Source organism: Aethalodelphis obliquidens, unplaced genomic scaffold, assembly GCF_003676395.1.
Source record: "Aethalodelphis obliquidens isolate GAN/ISIS:26980383/991018 unplaced genomic scaffold, ASM367639v1 scaffold9, whole genome shotgun sequence".
Taxonomy (NCBI): domain Eukaryota; kingdom Metazoa; phylum Chordata; class Mammalia; order Artiodactyla; family Delphinidae; genus Aethalodelphis; species Aethalodelphis obliquidens.
In genome coordinates, this window is record NW_020837953.1 from 38,050,533 (window position 1) to 38,072,977 (window position 22,445).

General features: G+C 49.1%; 1 protein-coding gene across 6 annotated transcripts in view; it reads left to right on the top strand.

The window, feature by feature from the left end:
- The window catches only part of CAPZB (capping actin protein of muscle Z-line subunit beta), a 135,761-nt gene that overhangs the window by 55,358 nt on the left and 57,958 nt on the right, over positions 1-22,445 (top strand). For all 6 annotated transcript variants that reach the window (XM_027109949.1, XM_027109950.1, XM_027109947.1 and 3 more), the window contains exon 2: positions 6,027-6,116. In XM_027109949.1, the coding sequence (XP_026965750.1) occupies positions 6,027-6,116 (90 nt within the window). The remainder of the gene's footprint in view (positions 1-6,026; positions 6,117-22,445) is intronic.

The following is a 22,445-nucleotide window of genomic DNA, read 5'->3' on the forward strand; positions in this document are numbered from 1 at the left end:
ATCAGTGTATTGTGAGCTATGCCTCATCTCTGCAGCTTCTATGTCCCATTGCTCTAGACATCACACTTGCCTCATATGATCATATGCCTCACATGATAGGCTCTTTTGTGGATGGTTCCTTGAGGGTCAGGACTAGGTTTCATTCACTGGGCCTGATTCAGGGCCTGGCCAGTGGCCGGCACTCAAGGCTTGGTTGTTGAATTGAAACCTAGTTGTTGGCCTGCAGGGGGCTGTTGAAGGGCATGGTGGGTGTGGTGGGTGCGTCTTCGCTTAGACTGGGATACAGTGCACAGCCCACTAGAAGGACTCTTAGAGGCCCTCTCCCCAAATCCCAGACCATGAGGTTAAGTGAGCAGACTAGCTTGCACAGACATCCAGTGACAGGGCAAACTTTGGACTCTGAGCTCCTAATTCCCAGTTTCTGTCCTTGTTTGCTCTTGTTTGTATTTTTTTCTATTACCTTTAAAAAATATTAAGTACAGTGAAACAGAGAGCTCAGAAATAAACCCATGCATATATGATCAATTAATTTATGACAGAGGAGGCAAGAATATACAATGGGGAAAGGACAGTCTCCTCAATAAATGGTGTTGGGAAAATTGGACAGCTACATGCAAAAGAATGAAACTGGACCCCAGTCTTACACAATACACAAATATCAACTCAAAAATATTTAGATCCTTGATAACTATAAAGGAACATATTAACATATATGTAAGTTTAAGCAACATGATATTATGAACATCCTTGAATCCATTATTCTGTGCAAGACTTAGATGAATAGCAACTTTCGTCTTCCCCTAGTGGCTTCTTGCCTTATAACTATTCTTCTCACTCTTCTGAATTTTGTATTTAACATTCTCTTGTCTTAGCTAATAAGAAAGAAAGCCTTGCTATATTGGTTTAAAATACAGACATACACGCACACTGTGCGTGTGTGTGTGTGTGTATCTAAATAACAGTTCAGGATTGCTGGGTTTTGAGCATCCTAGGTAGTCCCCTTGGACTTGCTTCCCCTCCCCCACCATCATTCTATTTCTGGGGCCACTCATGTTGTACGTAGCTGTGGACCATCCATGTTTTCTTCATTCTCTTGTGCTATTTCCCATTTGGGACCCTCAGGATTTGGGATGACCCCACCCCCCCACCCCCCAAGCCAAGGGCTCCGGTTAACTCTAATTTTAACTTTTTACAAGCTGTCATTAAGCTTTCCCATGTTGCGTGGCTTATGGGAAGCTTTTAGTCATTTTCTAATTTAATGCTAGTTAGACATCCTTAGCCTTAGAAATTTGTAGTGAGTATTTCCTATTAAGATTGTTGGGATTAATGCAAAATACAGGTTAGACCATTTTGCAGTAGTATTTTAGTGCTTTCAACTCAATCCAGTCAGAGGACTGTCCAGAAGGAAGCCTTCATGCTACCGGCACCCTTGGAGGGTGTGGCCGTGGTCAGCGTATTGGGGTTGGGGGCATGTGAACAGGCTCCTTGGAAGGGTTAAAATAGTGTCTTTTCATGTTGATCTTCTCTGGTCACGTTACGACTTTTCTTTTCCTAGATAATACACTACTCAGTTTCTAGTTAATCCCTTCTGAACATCCCACTGTGTTCTGGATTAAAGATTCAGCGTAGAATTACTTTACTGCTGGTGGGAATGGAAGATGGGACTGCCATCATGTATGCCTCCATATCGTTTTCCATGGTGGCTACACCAATTTACCTTCCCACCAAAAGTGTAGGCGAGTCCCTTTTTCTCTACATCTTCACCAACATTTCTTGTTTCTGATCTTTTTGGTGATGGCCATTCTGACATGTGTGGGGTGTTGTATCATTGTGGTTTTGATTTTCGTTTCTCTGATGGTTGGTGGTGTTGAGCATCTTTTCATGTGCCTGTTGGCTATCTGTGTATCTTCTTGGGGGACTGTCTCTTTTTTTTTTTTTTTTTGATATTGAGTTGTAAAGCTAATTATATATTTTGAATATTAAAAAATGATTCAGTGTAGCTAGGCTTATATCTAAAATTTTTTTCTAGTTCTCAGGAGTATTGTTAATATCCAGTTGAGACAGTTTCCAAAGACCAGCCGTTTTTAGGGTTACAGGTAGTCTGTGAGTTAGAATTGTATGTAAAATGTTCTGTGCCGTTTTCTGGGGCCTTAGCTTTGACCAGAGTTTGGGAGTCTGTAGTCCCCAAAACAATCCTTTTAAACCAAGGTTTCTCCAACTTGGCTCTACTGACATTTGGGGCCAGGTTGTTGGGGTCTGTCCTGTACATCGCAGATGTTTTGAAGCATCCCTGACACCTACCCATTAGATGCCAGTAGCTGTCTTTCCAGACAGTGATGACAACCGAAAACGTCCTCATACATTCCACATGTTCCTGCGGGTTGGTGGGGAGGGCGAAATCAATCCCAGTTGAGAAACACTAATTCACACCTTTGAAAAAAAGAAAAATGACTTGATTTTTTTTAAAGCAGTTTTAGGTTCAAAGCAAAATTGAGCAGAAGGTACAGAGATTTCCCATATACTCTGTGCCCCCCACACATGCATATCAGCTCCCACTATCAGCATCCCCTACGAGAGTTACAATTGATGAACCTACATTGACATGTCATAATCACTCAAAATCCATAGTTTTCATTAGGGTTCACTCTTGGTGTTGTATATTCTATGGGTCTGGACAAATTTAAAATGACACATACCCACCATTATATATAGTATTACATAGTGTAGTTTCACTGCCCTGAAAATCCTCTGTGCTGTGCCTACTGTCATCCCTCTCTCCCTTCCATCCCCTGACAACCACTGATTTTGTTACTGTCTCTATAGTTTTGTCTTTTCCAGAATGTCATATAGCTGGATTCATATAGAGTATGTAGCCTTTTCACATTGGCTTCTCTCACTTAGTGGTAGACATTTAAGTTTCCTCCACATCTTTTCATGGTTTGATAACATTCCCTTGTCTGGATGCACCACTGTTTCTTTATCCATTCACCTACTGAAGGCATCTTGACTGTTTCCAAGTTTTGGCAGTTATGAATAAAGCTGCCATAAGCTGTTGTGGGTAGGTTTTTGTGTGGACATTAGTTTTCCTCCTTCCTTCCTCCCTCCCTCCCTCCCTCCCTCCCATCCTTCTTTCCTCTGCACCAGGTCTTAATTGCGGCATGCGAACTCTTAGTTACGGCATGTGGGATCTAGGCACGTGGAATCTAGTTCCCTGACCAGGGATCGAACCCAGACGCCCTGTATTGGGAGCGTGGAGTCTTAGCCACTGGCCACCAGGGAAGTTCCCGGACGTTAGTTTTCAACTACTCTGGGTAAACACCAAGGAGCGTGATTGCTGGATTGTGTGGTAGGAGTATGCTTCGTTTTGTAAGAAACTGCCTACCCGTCTTTGGAAGCGGCCGTGCCGTTTTGCGTCCCACCAGAGTTACTGTCGCACCACCTGCCTTTCAGCTTTTGGCGATAACAATTCTGGATTTCATTCATTCTAATAGATGTGTAATGGCACCTCGTTTTAATTTGTATTTCTCTCGTGGTGTAATGTTGAGTGTCTTTTCATGTGTTTATTTGCCATCTGTATATCTTCTTTGGTGAGATGTCTGTTAAGGTCTTTGGCCCATTAGTTTACACCTTTTAAGTAGTTTGACTTGAATCATTTAGGGTTTTCTCTTCTTGCACGGCTAAGGGAGCACATAGCTGTTTATGGAGTTTGAATACCTAGCTCCAGATGAGAGCAACAGGAAAGATTTCTGGGTTGGGTCGAGTGGGGCAAATGTTATAAAATACTTACATTTTAAAAATTGAAACACGTGTTTGCACACATACACAGAAAACACTCCCAGTCCAATGTGTACTACTGCGTATTAAACAATTCACAGTTATTAGTCAGATCGTTCCAACAACCCTGTGAAGTAGATACTATTCCCATTTTATGGATTATTGACCTTAAAAATAAAACAGCCAGTTATTTTACCAGTAAAATGGATTTATTCAGGAATTGCAGAGAATTGCAATTCAGGGATGGAATAGCAAAGACTATAGGCAAGTTCAGAAAACAAAGGAGAGGAACATTATAGAGAAAAATGAAGTTGGGGTGGGGGGGTTGCTTAGAAGGAATGTCCATCAGAGGAAGGCGAGAGTTCAGGGTGGTGATGGCTTCCCATTGCCTGGGCTCGCTGCTGGATAAGGAGAAATCTTTCCTCCGGCTGGCAATACAAGGTCCCTCTCTTCCTGTTGGGGTGTGTAATTGATGCCTAGTGCTGGTGCTCGAGAGCTCCCCCTTCTGGCCTCCTGACTCCATTTTAAATGTGGTTTCCTTTATTCAGTTTCACAGGATAAATAGAGGTTCCTGGAGGTTAAGAAATTTGCCCAAGGTCCTAAGTTAATGAATGGCAGAACAGAGCACTGAATATAAGTCTCTCTAGTGTTAAATCAGTTTATCTGTGTTCTTGACCCTAGAAGTGATGTTAAAATGTCTTCCCATGTCAGCTGGCCACACCCATGTCTCCGTGGCCTTGGCTGGCATAGAAGGCACGGCACAAGTAGGGAATACCTGGTTGCTAGAATGTTTCACTAAGGAAAACAAGTGCTCTAAGGTTTCTGGAGTGTGTGTGTGTTTCTTTGCAGGGTATAGCCAGTTTGTTGTGTGTCCCAGAATAAACTGTCACTGATAACCATCTTGAGCAGGGGACAGGTTTTTTGTTTTTGTTTTCTTTTCCAAAAACAGCCTGCTGTATATGCCACATCGATTACCTGGGAGTGAAACTGCTTCCAGTTAACTTATGTGTTATGTGTTACGTCTCTGGTGTATACAAAGTGGGTCCTTGCGTCCCACAGCCTGTTTGTGGTTGAGTACCTTGAAGTGCAGATGGTTGGATTCAAAGGTTATATTTCATTACCGCCAAATGTGGCATTTCCAGGATTACCTTGTATACTTTATAAAGATTCTTAAGCGTGTTGATGTAGGGCTTTCAGAAATCCTAAGATTGGTCTGAGCAGAGCAGATTCAGGATACAAAATCAGGTAGTGCCTCTGGTTAGTTGTGTTGGGGGCTCCATGCGCCTTACTTGCACTTCTTAGTGTTGCGTCCAGTGGTCTTCATCATTTTACTGGGCCCACCTTTCCCACCTTATTTCTGGTTGCTCCTCTCGAGCCTCTGGCCTTCCTTCTGTGTTACAGCCCACTGTGCACTGAATCAGTACTCTGCACCCTACCAGACGCTCTACCGGTCTCACCCCCGCTCAGTTCCTTCCTTCCTCTCTCCATTACTTATTGCATGTTTACGGTGACTGGCACGTGGTGGCTCTCAGTAAATATCTGCAGCATGAATATCAAATGAAGAGATTATCCTGAGAACGAGGGCAGTCTTTATCCTCCCGCGCCCCTGCGGCAGCACCGACCCCGATTTACACACTTGTTGGTCACTTTCCCAGCGAGCGCGAGCTCTCAACTGTAGATGTTTCAGGTCTTGGTCTGTTTTGCCGGGGCCTGGCACCTGGGAAGATGGGCCCAGCCTCAGTAGAATGACTGAAGCACTTAAATGTTTGTGCGCATCTTGCCGCTTGTTCTTTGCCTGGCTTTGTCCCTGGCTTGGAGCTCATCAGGGAACCTGGTCAGGTGACATTTCCTGACATTCATGTCCAGGTTACAGCAAAGAACAGTGCCTAACCTGCTGCTCGAGCCTGATCACTGCAGGACCAGTTGGGAGTTAATACGTTTGCCGGTCTGGAGAGCTGCTGAAGGAAGTTGATGAGGCTTTGAGACGTGGACTGAGCAAGGCAGCTTTCCAGACTCTCCAGCCCACTTCCACATGCTGAACTGTTTTTTGGATGCCTCCACTTGAGACAGACACTGCCATCCAGGAGGGACTGGCTAGTCTCCCGCCAGGAGCTGTGCCAGAGGGCCCACTGCAGACCTCTTCGGTCTCAGGGTACCTGGGCAAGCTGCAGCTGCCAGAATGCTTTTGAAAGGGGGGTTTTGGTGTTTCTACTGGCAAAGTGACCCAGACACTCCTGTTTCTCCTTTGACAGAGTGATCAGCAGCTGGACTGTGCCTTGGACTTGATGAGGCGCCTGCCTCCACAGCAGATCGAGAAAAACCTCAGCGACCTGATAGACCTGGTATGTGCCTTGTTCGTATGGTTTTCTTTGGGGCTGGGGCTCGTACTAGATTGCTTTTGTGTACCCTTTTCCACACACAATTCAGATCACACAAGAAACCTCCTCTGTCTCCAACTAGACACCACCACTGGGTTATGAGATTCCTCCAGAGAGGAGATGGCTTTCCTATGATTGTCATTCTTTCAGTGCCACCTATGTCAATCGAGCCCAAGACAGGAGCTCTAAAGTGGATACTGCCTGTCCCTTTCCCCCAGCTGCCTTCTTTTCACTCTTAGAAGCTTACCTTTAGGCCTAGGGAAGAAGAGGCCCCACAAATCCAGCAGGTGTTCAGCAGTGCCTGGTTCCAGGCTTTACTAGTCTCTTTGCCATTGTGGAAGTTTCTCCAGCCAAAGCAGTACAAAAATCTAGCCTCTCAAATGCTTTGGTGGCTTCACTTCTATTTTGAAATGGCATAAAACACAAAAATGGGCTTTTAAAGAGCTCATCACATCTACTTTTTAAAATATTTATTTGTTTATTCATGCATATGTATGGAATGATAGGTCTCAAAATGATGCCAGAGATTAACTGGCACCATAATATTACTTGAAAATGTTCAGAGTATTCAAAAACACCTATAAAGCTATGGTAAATAATGAAAAGAAGTAAAATAAAATCAGGCCCCAAGAGCCAGCCTAGTTAGTAGATCATTTGGCCAGTGAGTTCTGGCTCCGGGTCAGAACCTGAGCCCTCCCAGGTCGTCCTCTGTTCTTTTCACTGTGTTCCCCATCTTCTTGGATGTCATTATCAATTGCCAACCATTGCTCATCAACTAGATGTCTTTTAAAATAGTAGCTTGAAAACTTGTTCATATGCTGTAGTGATACATTTAGTTCCGTTGGATGCATTCAGAACAGTTTTACTAGGGGAAAATGTTACTGCAGGAGACTCATGTCATTCACAGATAAGATTCTCCGCAGCAGTCTGCAAGGTTCGTTGTGCAACTATTTGTGTGTTTATAGAGACACAGACTCCCAATGAGAGGCAGCTCTTTGAACAGAGTCGAGCCTGTGGATGGAGTTGTCAGCTTGCTTGCTTTTCCATGTAATAATTCAGGCAATGAGGTGGAGGAGGTTTCTCAAGGTACATAGCCCTGATGAGAAAGCCAGCTACAGGTGCTTGTGATGGAAGCACCAAAGCTACCTGCCCAGCCGTTTTAGATGACTGTTAAAGAACAGAATGCTGAACTGTGATGCGAGCAACCCACCATATGCTCCGAATGGTGTGTGTGGGGGGGGGGGATGCCACACCCAGAGCCCCAGGGCAGTGGGGGAGGGCGATGTAGATGGCTGAAGTGGCCTTGATGTAAAGAAGAGGTCTGGCTGGCAGGCGCTTTGCTCCTGTCACTTCTTGCCCTGTGGGGTCTGATGCTCTGTGGCTTGTTCTCAGATTTTTCTGGGGGTGCTGTACGTACATTTGGAGCTTTATGTGAAAGATCCTGATTTTTAAACATTGGCTCAAACATTGGATGGTCGTGTGAAATGTGAGTCAGAGAAACGGTCTCTGTTGGGAAATGATGGAGTATAAAGTTGGATGGGTAGGAGGTATCCTTGGAAGTCGGCAGGAGGGCTTGGATTTGATGTGGAATTGCTGCCGTCAGCCCACATCCTGCACTCTGGACACGGTGTGTTGTGCTAAGCGTTTTCCTCGCGTGGCCTCATTTAACTCTCAGCAATCCTGTCAGGTAGCACCGCAAGACGCAGCCTGGGAAGTGCGGTGTGGCTTGTTTTTCTTGGTTGGAGAGTTTTGGTTGAGCAAATGCGGAAGTGGGTGGGCAGAAGCCGTGGGTAGGATCAGGTCCCTAACCTGGTCAGCTGCAGAGGCTGATGCTGCGTTTCCACTGAGCATGACAGTGTGCCCGGCTGCGTTTAAATTTAGTTTGCCAATTCAGTTATTACTGTATTTTAGAAATAGACCAAGAATAGAAGTAAGAGATGAGCAAATTCTTCTCAGTAGACTCTTCTTGGTGTTTCACAGGCTATTTTGTTCTTATGGCAACTGAAGTGTTTTCCTATAGCCGTGTCGCTTCTCTGTGACTCGCTCGTCACTGTTGCAGAGATGTGTGTGTAGCTACTTCTGTGGAAACCTGGTCAGCTGGTATACCAATTGCTGTCTATACCAATTTTACTTGGGCTCAGCAGGGAAATTACAGCATTGATGGTGAATGAAAGAGCCGTGTCAAGAGCCGTCCTTCACCTTGGCCAGATAATACTGGGTGAGAGAATCGTCCTGAGGGTTTAGTTTGCAGGAGGACACTTGGACCCAGGTTGACATCCCACACTGTATCTGTTCCTGATGTGCGATGTGTAGTATGTGACGTCCCAGAGATGACTGTCAGAGTGCGCTGTTTTCCCACGTGTAACATTGTCATCCGTAGAATGTGGCTGGAGAGGGGGTGGAGGCAGATGTAGGTTGTGGGGTCGGCAGCTGCCGTTTGTTGAACACCTGCTGTGTTCTCTGGACTGAGCTGGACGCTGCTGTTGTGTTATTTCTCATTTCATCTAGTTTTCACAGTACCCCTCTAAGGCACATAAGACCGCTGCACCTTTATTGGATGATGTAGACTCTGAGGGAGAAGCAGGGTGGTACTCTGGCCAACCAAGCAGCACCGGGAATCCTCCTGCCGGGATAACTGCTGGGTACCTTTAGGTCGAATCACTTAACACTCAGAGCAGCAGATTAAATATGGTGTATCTCCCTCATCTGTCTGTCTTTCCTGTTTGGGGGGAAAATGTTAAATAGTTTAATTCATTTCTAATCTGAAATATTTTAAACATAGATGTATTATGGAAAATAATTTAAAGTTCACATAATTAAAAGAAAACCAGAGACTTGAAAGACGTTCCCTACTTTGAGCCGGGCCACTCAGACTGCGCAGTTCGCTCTGGTCCGCTGCTTCCTGGAGAGCCTGGAAGGCACCGACTTGCCCTCGCCAGGTTGTGCAGGACCCGCCTTGAGCCCCATCTACCTCCAAAGGCTGAGCAAGAGGCCATGATGGATTCCCATCATCCAGGATGGGCCGGGGAGTTGGTATTCTCATTAATTTTTTAATTTGAAGTATGATGAGTTTCGAAATGGAAGTGGAGCCTGACTTTTCACTGAATTAGGGTCTGGTAAGGCATGGCCTCGTTAAAGCTATATTGACATGCTTCAAAAGCCGTTTGAGGCCCCTGCTATGCACTGTAATGCATGAGGAGCATTTGGGTTGGTTTTGTAGTCCTGGAAATTACTCCTTTGAATGTTTTTCTTTCATCACTGCTATTTTTCTTCCATTTTCCCTGGGAATGACTGGTTTTCGTTTTGTTCTGTTTTTTTGCTGTTGTTTCTTTTCAACTGGATTTGCAAAATTCTTTCTTTCCTGTAAGAGTCCATTCGTGCTGAGTGTACTGCTGTGGCTCTGAAGTTCACTTGTAGTTTTAGTTCCTTCCCAAAGCTGTAATTTTAGAAAACTCGCCCTGTCACGGGTCTCCTAGAAGCAGTGCATCCGGGCCTTTGTTCCGTGTAATCTGGGATCAGTCAGACGTTTTCAGAGCGGCTAACGCCCTGGCCCCGGTGCACAGCACTGCAGTCACTCCTCCCGTGCTCACCTGCCGCAAGTAATGACGGGGAGGTGGAGGTTGTATTCTAAGACTGACGAGAATGTCCGGATTTGCCAGCAAACCCCATGAAGGGAACGGCCTCGCTTGGATGTCGGCGCCAGAGAAAATGTGGGGAACTTACCCGGTCCACCAGTGGTCCAATTACAAGAGAAATGTGGCGTATGCTTGGCAGCTAGGCCGAGGCAGCCCGATTTATCAGGCCAGATCGGTTTTCTTTTCTCTTCTTTCCACTGTCAGAGCTTTTGCTGCTTGGAATTATGATGCCTGCTCTGATTGGTGGGAAATGACCTTCCTTTGCAAGATGGCCAAAACATCATTTTATTACATATTAATCCCATTGTGCTAGAGTGAAGCCAGCCGAAATGCGTTGTTAAGCTGTTTCAGAAATACCCACAGGTCCATGTGGGCCAAGAATCATATGACATTAAGATGCTCCCTCGGCTTCCTAAACTTTGACCTTCTATGGCTTTACTCTGCACACTGGCAGCAAGAGCCAGAACTTCTCCACTGGGGTGTATTTTGAGCCCTGAGCTGAGGAAGGAGTTTGTTTCTGGAAATTGGCACCCAGCAGGCCGCCGTCCTTTGCCTTTTTAAGAGCAAACCAAAAATAGACCTAAATCTGTTTAACCAAGTGGAAGAGTCTTTGCTTGCAAATGTTGGTCACTTTTTTTTTTTTTTTTTTTACTATCTTAACCTGAGTTTTGGCAACTCAGGTTAAGTTTTTTTGTTTGTTTGTTTAATTTTGGCTGTGTTGGGTCTTCGTTTCTGTGCGAAGGCTTTCTCCAGTTGCGGCAAGCAGGGGCCACTCTTCATCGCGGTGTGCGGGCCTCTCACTGTCATGGCCTCTCTTGTTGTGGAGCACAGGCTCCAGAGTGCAGGCTCAGTAGTTGTGGCTCACGGGCTTAGTTGCTCTGCGGCACGTGGGATCCTCCCAGACCAGGGCTCAAACCCGTGTCCCCTGCATTGGCAGGCAGATTCTCAACCACTGCGCCACCAGGGAAGCCCTCGGTCACTTCATTTTTTAATTCCTTCTCGCTACTTTGCTTATAGCCACCCGAAGATCCAGCTCTTGGGTGTCCCCCAACGAGAGGGAAAGCACCCAGGCCATCCCGCCAGGCCTGTGGGTTAGAGGTGGAAGAGCCATTCTGATGCTCTGACCAGGGAGTTGAGAACTTGATCGGTTTTCATTTCAGCATAGTTCTTTTTAGCAAGCAGAATTGCCCTCCAGAAATAGAAAGGGCAGCCTCAGCAGTGCCTGTGCTTTGAACAGCTCACAGAAGCTGTCCGCCTGTAGGTACTGCAAGGTCCGCAGGGAGATTACCACTTGACAGACTAGAAGGCTGGCGTGCACGGGGCGCACCTAGACGTGGGGGATCCTGAACCAGTGAGTGGAGACCTCCAGCTGGTGCTGCCAAGACCTGCTCTCCGTGCGGGAATTAGCCTGTGGAGCCAGGCTCACACTCCTTTGTGACTGAAATTGAGGCTGATGTTATTATTTAATAGTCATTAATATCATTGATTATCTGTCTCATCTCTGCTAAGCATTGTTAGTTTCCAGTCCCTAATAGCTGAACCTAGGAAATCTGGAACTGATTTTCCCAGTGATAGCTGTGTGGGGTAAAACTCACAACTCAAACTCAGCTCTGTCCCCAGAGGTTGAAGATGTGCCGGGCCCGGGGACCTTAAGGCCAGATGTGATCTGGTTCATCTGTGGTCAAGAGGGACCAGGCCCGTATTTTCTTCTTGCCTGGCTTCCCAGTTACCGTCACTGTTTAAAATAGTCTCGTACCAGCATGTTTTCCTCCTTTGTTTCAAAGACAGCATTTAAAATGTCTTCTTTCTGAAGAGATCTTAGACTAAATAGGCGAAAAGTGAGTGGATTCAGTCAACACTTACTGAGCACCTCCTATGAATCCGACACGGTGCTCGACCCGGGAAGAAGTGCAGCCTTTCTTCCTCGTCTTCTCTTCCACGGGGAAAAAAAATGCTGGGATCCTAGAGCTTGATCCGTGATAAAAATGACCTTGGCCGGATCCTCTCAGCCCTTGGGTCTGGACCAGCTAATCAGCTCTGAGGACAACTGTCAGGAGTTGCAGAACTGAGTTATTCTTCCTACAAGCATTTAACATCTCCCTGTGCCAGACACCATTCTAGGTGCCGGGGGTACGAGATGAAAGGCCTGGCTCCACAGAGCTGATGTTTAATGCGGAGTTCAGGCAAGATTTTCTGGAAGGCGGGAGGCTTGGCCACGCCAGCTTTGCACGCTGTATCTCCCTCACAGATCACAGCAGGCACGATTATTTGTCTTCACTTCTGCATAGAAGTAGTCTCGGCTCTCCGGTGAGTTTCGCCCTCCCTTCTGCCTCCTTGCTGGCCACCTTCCGCCTGGCCTCTTACTGTTTCTCAGATTCTTTTCCCAAAGCATTCCTGACAAAGTGTTCCTGACAAGAGCAAACACTTATCTTTGGAGTTTTGAGGGCAAAGCCAAAAGTGGCTGCCTCCAGCAGAGAATTTTATGTTTTGTCTTTTTAAAAAAGAATTGCACCCCAGTTCATAACATGCCCACATGCAAGACATTTTAACATAAAAAGAACACTTTCTTCACCGAAGCCTTGAGTCCAGTTGGCGCTCCAGGAAGTAGGGCACTCCATCCCAATGCCCTGGTGCTCTGGGGCCTTGTTGGAGATGCTCAGCCGGGCTTTGTGACCGGGCCTGCCCACAGTGTTTCGTTTCCCTGCTGTCGGCCCCTGGGAGCCGAGGGGAGAGGGGCTCCCGACCCTGGTGCCAGGGCTCAGTAGGCCCGCCAGGCCCAGGCGAGTACCTGGGCAAGTTGCCTGTGGGTTTCTGTTGGAGGTGGGAGCACTTGGCTTCCACTCTTGCATCTGTGGTGGGGTCTACAGGGAACTGTTCTCCCCCAGGCCAGATGTTGTCTCTGGAGCAGGCGCAGGGGAATGGATGGAATAGTCGGTAATTATGCAGGGACCCCTGAAAACAGTCTGTCGCACTGATGTTTCTGAGCTCGTTCTGAGCTTTCCTACAGGCAACTGTGCTGCAGTTTCGGTTTTACAGGGCGGAAAAAGCATTCCAGCCAAAGGCCCCCAGCAGTATTTTAATGAACTCCATCCCTTGGAAAGCTGTGGTGAGCCTTTTCATGCAAGCGTTTGCTCTTTGAATGGCCCGCAGCTGCAGGGACTAAAGCAAGGCCGAGGGGGAAAGCAGACGCCGGCCCTCCGCCCCCACCCAGGGCGTCTCTGCGGAGGGAGGGGGCCCTTCACGACCCCAGCCTGTTGCTGAGGCGAGGACTCTGCCACCTGAGGGTGATTATGTCAAGGTGCAGCTAGGCAGCCCTTCTAAACTAGGACTAAATGTCATGATTTGCTTAGAAAGAGGAAATGGGGCTTCCTGGGGGGCCCTCACCTGACCCCCGCCCCATAGGTATGGCCGGAAGTTATTTGAAATTCTGATGAGTTCTGTTATATGCAGAATAATAGACCCTCATTTGATCCAGTTAAGGAGGACGTGAATTGCCTCCTGAACATGCAGTCCAGACCTGTTAAAACTTGAAACAGAATGAATAAAGGAGAAGAGTACAGGGTCATTTGCTTTCTTGTGTGTGTGTGTTCCTCAGGGAGCAGGGGCGGCTTTGCTCCCGGAGACTCTCCTGAGCATTCTAGAACAGTCGCAGCAGATTTCCCACTATGGCCGCGGGCTTGAAATTCTCCAGAGCTAGGTAATTGGAAAGTTAGTTGTCTCCTATCCCCTTTAATGTCAGCCACCCAGTGGTATGCTTTTGTTATTTTTCATAGGATATTATAGAGTTCAAAATAAAAATTATTTTTTGTTGGGTCTCAGATTTAGAATTTGCTTCTCCCCTCTTTTCATTCTTCATAAAATCTTTTTCAGTGGATGACATAGGAAAATAAATTGCTTTTTGTGGAGATCCATCAGATGTCAGAAGCACTGATATATATGGTCCTCGTTATTAATACATTTCATCCATTACTTGTTTAATCTCCACGGCCACTCTGTGAAGCGAGTGGCGGGGGTGGGGTGGGTCCCCTTTTATAGATGAAACTGAGAATGCCCCAGCACCCGATGAGTCCCATACCTGCTCCGTGACCGAGAGGAGAGTCTTGTCTGTTGAATTGCTGTCTTTAAAAGTGAAAACATTACAGTATGTCATTTCTCATAGGTCCTGCTAGGGCCAGACTGTCTACTAAGGTGAAACTATAAAAGACGTTTGTGATGGGGCAAGGTAGGCACCGTGGAACTTGTTAGGTACCTCAGGAAAAAAGACGTGTAGAATCTCTCTTCTGTCTCTCCTGGTATGAAGCCCCTTCAGAGTTTGATGAGCAAAGAAACTGATGCCGATTCTGCCTGGCCTGGCTCTCGGAGCAGTTGTGCCGAGGTGACTACCTCCACCCCCAAAACACACACACACACACACACACACACACGGTGTGCACTGTGTGTGTTGGGGGGTGGCGTGCTCCTTACAAAAGCATGTTGTGCAAACCCAAGTAGTATGTCCCTATCTCTTCTTCCAGTTGATTAAGCCAGTCTAAAAATTTTAGGAAAAGCAAGTTCTTGCACTGCAGGATCTAAAGGGATGGGTCCGGAAAGTGACTGCTTTTAAATCGAATGTACCAAAGTCAGCATAAACCGGTTAGAATATATACGGTGCCAGGGGATGGGAGGGCAAAATCCCACTTGTAACAGTAGAACAACATGCCACCTAGGAATAGGCTTCCCACAAGGCAGGTCGGCCGTGCGTGAAGAGCTGCACAGGTCGGAAGTAAGGGCAGAGCGGATGCGGTCCGAGAGTTCAGAAACAGGCCCCGGGATGTAAGAACTTAGGGTGTATTACAAGTGACAGTCACCGTTCAATGCGAGAAAAGAATTGATTCTTCAGTAAAATTGCTGGGACAGCTAATAGTTTTGAAGGAAAACAAGCTGAATATCTATTGCACGGCATGTACTCATACTCCTGATGGATTAAGGAACTAATATTAAACGAACATGAAAGAATCAGAGGGAAAACGTCAATGACGTTTGATGTTGAGGTGGGGGGGAGCCTTTATAAGGCATAGAAGCTAATGCCAACGTGGTGGCTTTGAAATATGCAAATTTAGCTTAAAAGTTTAATAAAAAAAAACCTTAAAAGGCAAAGAACAAACTCTGAAAAATAGTTGTAGCCTCTGGCAAAGACCGTATCTCCTTAAATCTTCAGAAAACACCTTCTGAGGTTGTTGCTGTCATCCATCCCTACTAGGCGGAAGCAACAGCAGGGCCTTCGGCAGCTTGTCCAGGGTCACCAGGTAGTGGTGAAGGAGCCAAGCTGTGAACCCAAGCAGCCCAGGGCCCTCAGCCGCTGTGCACCGTTGCCTCCACTAATGAGAAAAGTAGGAATACTGTGGGGGGCAGAGCCAAGACGTACAGTGGGGGGGCCATGCAAAGGCCTAATCCACAAACGAAACAAGATAGGCTGGCTGGGAGAGTCTCCTTCACTGCTGACCCCTGTTTCTGCTCAGTGGATGGATTCTGTTTCCTCCTGGATGCAACTTACACTTTTCCTGACTTTCATGAAATTGGTCAGCTCACCTTGGTGTTGAGTCTCTTGAGGAACAAGGACAGCGAACAATTGAGGAAACATGGCGCATTCTAATTACCTTCTAGGAGCTTCTCCTCCAGATTGTCACGTTAAAGGTTCTGAGAAGTCCTACAGTTAGCAAAGGAAAAGGGAGAAAAGAACCCATTTTCCTTTAACTCAGCATTTCTCTAACTCACTTTCATGCAATCCACTTTGGAAAACACTGGTTTCCTGGAAAGGTTCATAACCTACACGTCAGATGACCTGGATTCTAGATCCTTTTGGGCAGTGGTCCTAAGTGTGATGTTTAAATTTTCATAACTGTTTGGTAAAGTGTCATGGAAAGAAACAGCTTTTCTTGTTGCTTTTTTCAAATAGAGAACTAATTCCTTCAATAGGAGAGAGAAAGCGCTGCGTACATTAAGCAAGTCTTATTGGAAGCCAGGAGACCTGGGTTGTGGCTTTGGGTGCCACCAGCTTGCTCTGTGACCAGCAGGTCTCTCTGGGTCTCCGGCTCCTCCTCTGTGAAGTGAGGGCCAGATGGTCTCAGGCCCAGGATCTGAGTTCTGCTGCCCAGCACTAAAAGAACATCACCATGGATACCCTGTGTCGATGTCACTACTTTCAGGGTCCCCTTTTGCTGGCAGAAGAGGCATCGATTTCTCTCGGGTCTCTGAGAACATAACCTGCCCCGAAGGGTAACTCTGGGGAGAAAGGCGAGCAGGTGGGGCCCCTGGCACCCCCCCTCCCCACCCCTCCGGTCAGGCAGAGCGAGGCGGACCCAGCTTGAATCCTTCCTCGGCCGCCTTCCAGCTTTGAGAGGCAGGTCACCTCACCTCCCAGAGTTGCCTCCAGTACACAAGATTGGCATGAGAAACCCGCGTTCCCGGGGCAGTGAGGGCTTGGGAGTGTGTATGAAGTGCTAACGTGTGCAGGAAAGACAGGTGCTTAAAAAAATGCTCACTGATGCTTTTACTACCTCCACTGGCTTCCTAGGACCTGTTGGCTTAACCCTCGGGTTCTGCCTGCCTAGGGGCTGTGCCCTGATGTTCCAAGCAGCCTTCCTGGCTGTTTTCACAGGTGGACACAGCCCCAGCTTTGACTTGCGTGGGGGTGGGGTGTTATGACCCAGCTTACGATTGTAAGGACTTGATTGGTTTCACCTGGAGGGGAGGCGGTGCCGAGGCCCTCCATTGTAGGTGGGCTTGAACACCCACCGCTCCCTCACCCGCCACCTCTCCTGAGTTCTCAAGTTGGGATCCCCGCACGGGAAGCTGGGAAATGCCGTTGCCCACGTCCCCAGAGCCGTTGGAAGGGGCCAGAGTCAGACTGTGGCTGACGGGCTTCGTGACTAGTAATAAGGCCTGTCCTTCCACAGAGGCGGGGGTAATCTGAGAGCACACTTCTTGGTCTGCCCTGGCGGGGCGTGGGTCTCTTCCACTCCCCTTGCTCATTGATTGGGCGGCCACTCTTCTCACTGCTCCAGGTACTTGGATGGTCTTACGAGGTGGAGAGGGGCTTTAAGGTTGATCTCACTGTCCAAGGACAAGCCAGCTGTCATTGTCACCTGCCAGGTCATTTGACCTCATGACCTTCACTCCAGCCATCCAGGGGTGCCACCCAGGTACCCCCCTGTATATCATCCAGTACAGGCCAGCTGCGAGCTCTGAGTCCCCAGGATCCCTTTCTCTATTATCCAGTGTCGTGCTTTCTCACGCCTTCACTTGCATTCACTTTACACTTGCATCTTATCAAGACTGCTCATTTCTTGTCCCTGGCTTGAACCCCCGGGGGTCTCTAGTTTTTATCCTCCTCCTTCCCGCTGCCAGTGTAACCCCCAGGCACCCCTTTTCTCCAGCTGGAGAACCCCCAAGTCCATACCTGAGGGTCTTTCATAGGGAAGCGGCAGTGGTCCTCTATTCCATGGTTTCTGTCCCCTCTTGAGCCTCTCCTGAGTCTGCTTCTCGTGCTGGGGAAGCTGTTTTAGCATCTCACCCGCTCTTGCCTGTTCATACCCCCGGTGCGTGTGCCACCAGCCAAGGAGTGGAAGTTTGGGGCGTGGGCTGGAAGCAGAGTGCCCAGTTATTTTGCACTCTCCTTCGAAACAGATTGGTTATTTAATGGTTCCCTTCTCCCCGTCCCCCACCTCTCCCCCTTACCCCGCCATTTGCCAGGTTAAAGCAGCCTGTTTTCGTATACTTGGAGATCAAGCTTCTGTAAAATTCTTGGTTAGGTGTTTTTAGGGCAACTCTTAGTCTGAGACCGGATGGCCGACATGTCTGCTAAGGAGCAGTGGGATGTGATTCAGTTGAACGCCTTGCAGTCTGAAGCCCCAGCCAAACTCTGCTCTCATCTTCATCACGTCTTAGCTGTGTGTCCTCGGAGCCTTGACCTGCCCGTCTAGGAGGTGGGCCTGACGACCCTGACCTCGAGAACTAGAGATCGTGTGTGTGAAGCTTTAGCATAGTACCTGGCTTAGAGGGGCTGCACGGGGTTCTGAGGTCACATCAGATTTGCACGAGTGCAGTGTGGTCAGTGTGCAAATGATAATAAAAACCGTGCTGGTCTCCTGGCTTGAATTGATAACCATCAGATGCCAGAGGCTGTTCTAGATGCTTTACACATTGACCGCAAGGTTAGTCTTCTGTAGCCCCATTTTACAGAGGAAGAAACTGAGAAACTTAATGAGTCGGTCAGAGCCTCACAGCTGATTAGTAAGCAGCAGCGTCAGGGTCCGCAGGCCCATCCAGTCAGAATCCTGCCCTTCTCCTGCCTGCTGGCTCTGCCCGCAGCTCCCCTTCTTTCCCCAAGGAGAAAGAACAGCTTTCTCTTTGTCACTGCAGGTCACCAGCGGACGGCTGCCTCTGAATGCAGATATTGTCACAGTAATTAGCACCAGCAAGACGCTCTTCAGTCTTTACAATGGAGTGTAGCTTTCCCCTTCCCACATTGACAGGGCGTCCTGTTCGGGTGTCTGGTTTAAGCCGAGATCCTGACGGAGACGGAAGCGTCCACGGTAATGCTCACGTGGACCCCACCTCCAGGCAGCGGCTGCCACCACCACCCAGCGGCACCGCCGTCCCTGTTTTTTTGTTGTTGTTGGGGGATTGGAGGCGGGGGAGGCTTCCCATTGCTCGCATAAAGGAGTAAGAGCTTCAGAAAGGGTGCAGGGGTGAGGGATGATTCCGCCCTCCTCCATTTTTGGGTCAGTGGCCCTCATCAGGCCGGACACTTTTTATTCATTAGTCGGACGGTTCACGGTTGCCCCTTTGCCACATCTGTTGCTGCCTTCCTGGGCCCGTCTCACTCACAATTAAGGTTCATTAGAGACCCTGTCAATCACAACATGCACAGAACCTGCCATGAGAGGCCTCACGAAGGGGCCGTCCAGCCTGTGGCCCCCCTTTGCACATGATTACCGACCAAACTCTGGACGTGTGGTGAGCAGGAGAAGAGGTATGAATGGCACTTGTGACACTCCAGACTTTCGGGTCCTAGCGGGCCTGTTACCTTCTATGTAATTGAAACCTTCAAGCTAAGAGCAGAATTGATGTTAGAGATGGTGGTGGTAGGAGTTATGTCAGATGGAGGCTTTGGAACAAGTATTTGACAGCAGGCTACTCAGAGGAGAGATTCGAAGCCAAATAACAGAAGAGATTTAATTATCGTTAATCTCCCTGTCCCCTCTTTCTGGAATGTACAGGCACACTTAATTACTGTTGACTGGAAGCTTAAGTAACACTCTGGGTTCAGAACAGAACCCTTTAGGAGATTTGCCCCAGGCTGAAAACGATTATCCTTCACTCGAGTGGGTTTTCCTCTCTTTCTGACTGTGTGTCAAAAACAGTTGGGAGTAGGGATGTGCACCAGGCAATGTAAGCTGCTCACCTACTGCTGCCTCCCCAGCATTTTCCTCCCTGTTTCACTGAGCTTCCTGTTTCTCAGCACCGTGTGTTAGGGAAGCCACATCTCCAAGTTGTGTCACGCATTAGGGGTTGGCTTAGAGCACTTCCTGTTGATGGTGTGCTGTAATTTTGTACTATTAGCACCCAAGGGCCCTCTGGATTGGAAGCACCTGTGGGATGTAACCGTGCACGTCCGTATCTCCAGACCCTGCGCAGTGCCTGGCCATGTCTTCGATGCTAAATAAATATTAGTTAACCATCCAATAAACCCGCCCATCCCCGAACTCTGTGAGGGGAGGAGGCATATCATGCTTCCTATGCTGCGTCATCTGAGGCGGAGAGATGCAGGGAGACAAAGATGCTGTGAAGCTGAGACGTAACACGGGAGACCTCAGCCCCGTGTGCCCAGGGCCGGTGGCCCTGGCAGGTGCCAGTACTCGGAAAGGCGGTAAGTCATCTTGAGTGTTTAAGACCACGGGAGCCTGAGCTCGCGGCCTCTGGGTGTGCCCTCAGTTATCCAGGTGACCTTGAGTAGGCGACTTCAGTTCTCTGTGCCTCAGTTTCCTCGTTTATACAAGGAAGCGAATGATGACTTTACCTCATTCTCAAAGAGGGCAGCTGTGAGGACTGAGAAGCGTGGCTCAGGGGCTTGGGGTGGTGTCGGGTTGCAAGTGAGCGCTCAGTATCAGTGCTAACTGCTGTGACAATGAAAAAGAAGATGCTGGCCAGCTCTCCTTGTGGCCGTGATGACAGCAGGTAGTGAGTGGAGGAGGAGTTCAGTGACAGAGCAGCTTGAATCCTTGGCCTTGCCGTTAGAGTTCAGCTGTCCTTTTAAGGTGGAGTATGCCCCTTGCCGGAGTGCTCTGCTTCTCCCAGGGGGCCCGGCCCGTGGGTGAGTGCTTCCTGATCAGGCTCTAGGAGATGCTGCCGGCTCCCCGCCGGGAAGCGGGCAGTGAGGCGGTCTCAGGCCTCCTCAGTCTTGACGCCAGCACCTCTAGTACTTAACCTCGTGGGTCTCGACAGTGAAGGCCTTAGTAAGCAGGCGTGTGACGGCTGGGGGTCCAGGAGAGAGGCAGGCCCCAGCGGCATTGGGTGTGGCTCAGACAGTTGGAGACCAGTGGAGACCAGTGGAGTGCCCAAAGTGGTCACTTGGAAAGAGCGCTGCCCACCCCCGTCCAGCCTGTCGGCTGAAGGTGTGTTTATCCTCATGTTAGAGCAGTCCAGTGAACACTCTTGCTGCTACCCCACCCTAGATCACCGGCTGCCCCTGCCAGCCTCTGGACCTCCATGCCTATAGCCCCCCACCTGCCCCAGCTCGCTTTCTGCAGCCAGAGTAGCCATTCCACACGTGGTGCCGGTCATGACCCTCCGCGGCCCTTCACGGCTCTGCAGTGCCATCAGGGCCGAGCCCAGACAGCGGTCTGGGTTTGAGAACCCTTGAAGGGGCCCCGTCCACCCCTCCTGCCTTCCCCACGGACCCTCTGCTCCAGCCATACTGACCTGCTCTAGGGTCTCCCAGAGGCCCCGTGGCCTGTCTTGTTGGGGCTTTGTCTGTGCCGTCCCCTTTACTGGGAACACGTCTCACACCCACCCTGCTTGTCTGGCAGCCTGCCGCTTGGGCCCCACCCCCCACCCCCTCCCACCTCATCACCCGGCCACGGCGCTCTCGGCGGGAATGGCTTAATTATAGGAATCTGCCGCTGCCCACTCAGCTCTCTGAGGGCAGGGATCTCATGTCTGCTCTGTTCACCTTTGTATCCCCAGTGTGTGGCACGTGATGGACACTCAGGGAAGGCTTGTTGGAGCCCCTGCTGAGTGCTAGGGCCTGAGCCGAAGCCCTGGGGTCAGAGCGGTAAGTGCAGTGAGGTTTGTCTTCAGAGCTCGCAGGGTCATGGGGCGGGAGGGGGAGCAGATACCCAGGTGGAGCCACTACAAGGATTCCCATGAGAGGAGCATAGAGTTCTGCGGAAGCACCACCGAGGGGCACCAGGCCCACCCTTGGTGGGTGGGTTTCAGGGAAGGCTCCTCGGCGTAGGTGGAGCCTGAGACAGCCTAACGGGGCGCTAGGAAGGGAACCAGCCAGGCCGAGACTGAGCAGGGGCAGTGTGTTTCCGTCCCGATCACAGCCCGTGAACTGATGCCCAATGAGCCGTGGGCACTGGCTCAGGCCTTGTGGATTGCTTGTCAAAAAGCAGGTGATGGGCACACACTCCAGTTTTGCTGAGGATCAGCTGTTGGTTGCTCCTCAGACTTTCCAGGTGGATGAGGGAAGGGACGGAGATCAATTGACTTCAAGATTAGGGCTGGGAAATGGGCCTTTTTCTTAGGTTACTCCACGTGCCCGTCTGCCTCTGGAAAAGCCCACATCAGCCCTCCCCTGGGAAGCAGTGAGCCTGCTGGCCAAGTGCTTTATGGAGCTGCCAGTGCCACCCGCCTTTATCTTGTCTGATCTCACAGAGACCTGGGACTTTCTGAATCCGATCAGTCAGGCGTTGTGTCAAGTCCGGGCGCCTCCTTTGCAGCTCTGGTCAGTAACGGCTGCTGCCCCTGAGGGAACCCAAAGTAAACTCGTGACTTTCCGCTTTTCCTGAGCTCTTAGATTTTGGTGGTGGAGCGGGCTGCAGAGTCTATGCCTTTGTTTCTGATCCTTGTTGCCCTTACAACTTAAGATGTGGTAGCTCTTCTTGTGACTGCTGGGAATGCTCACACAGGGTGTCCTCCAAGGTAGAGTTGACTTACCTGTGCCCAGTGCTGCACTGAATGTCACCATGTCCCAGAAGAAGAGTATCAGCATGGGTGTCGGCTGTTTGGGGAAAACCATTGCTTCTGCTCCCGCCCCTTGGGAGTCCAAGTGGTCCATTTGGATGGAGCAGGGGATATCATTTTTGCATTTTATTACAGATCATTTGCCCAAGTGCAGGATATTTAAGTCCACTGGAAATACTGGTGAGAGTGCTATATAATAACGTGCAGAAATACAGTCCCTAGGTCTGGGCGGGGGGGGTGTGCCCAGGGGTGAGTTTTCCCTTGAATCATGTTTTTGCCTTAAAACTCCTTGACAGAAGAGCTTTCCTGTGTGCTGTCTGTGGGAAGCACCCTTAGGAAGGAGAAAATCCAGCCTGTCTTCTCCCACAGCCCGGTGGTCCTCTCCTGTTGCTTTAAGGGATCACCGGGACCACTGAAAGGTGGCAAGGGG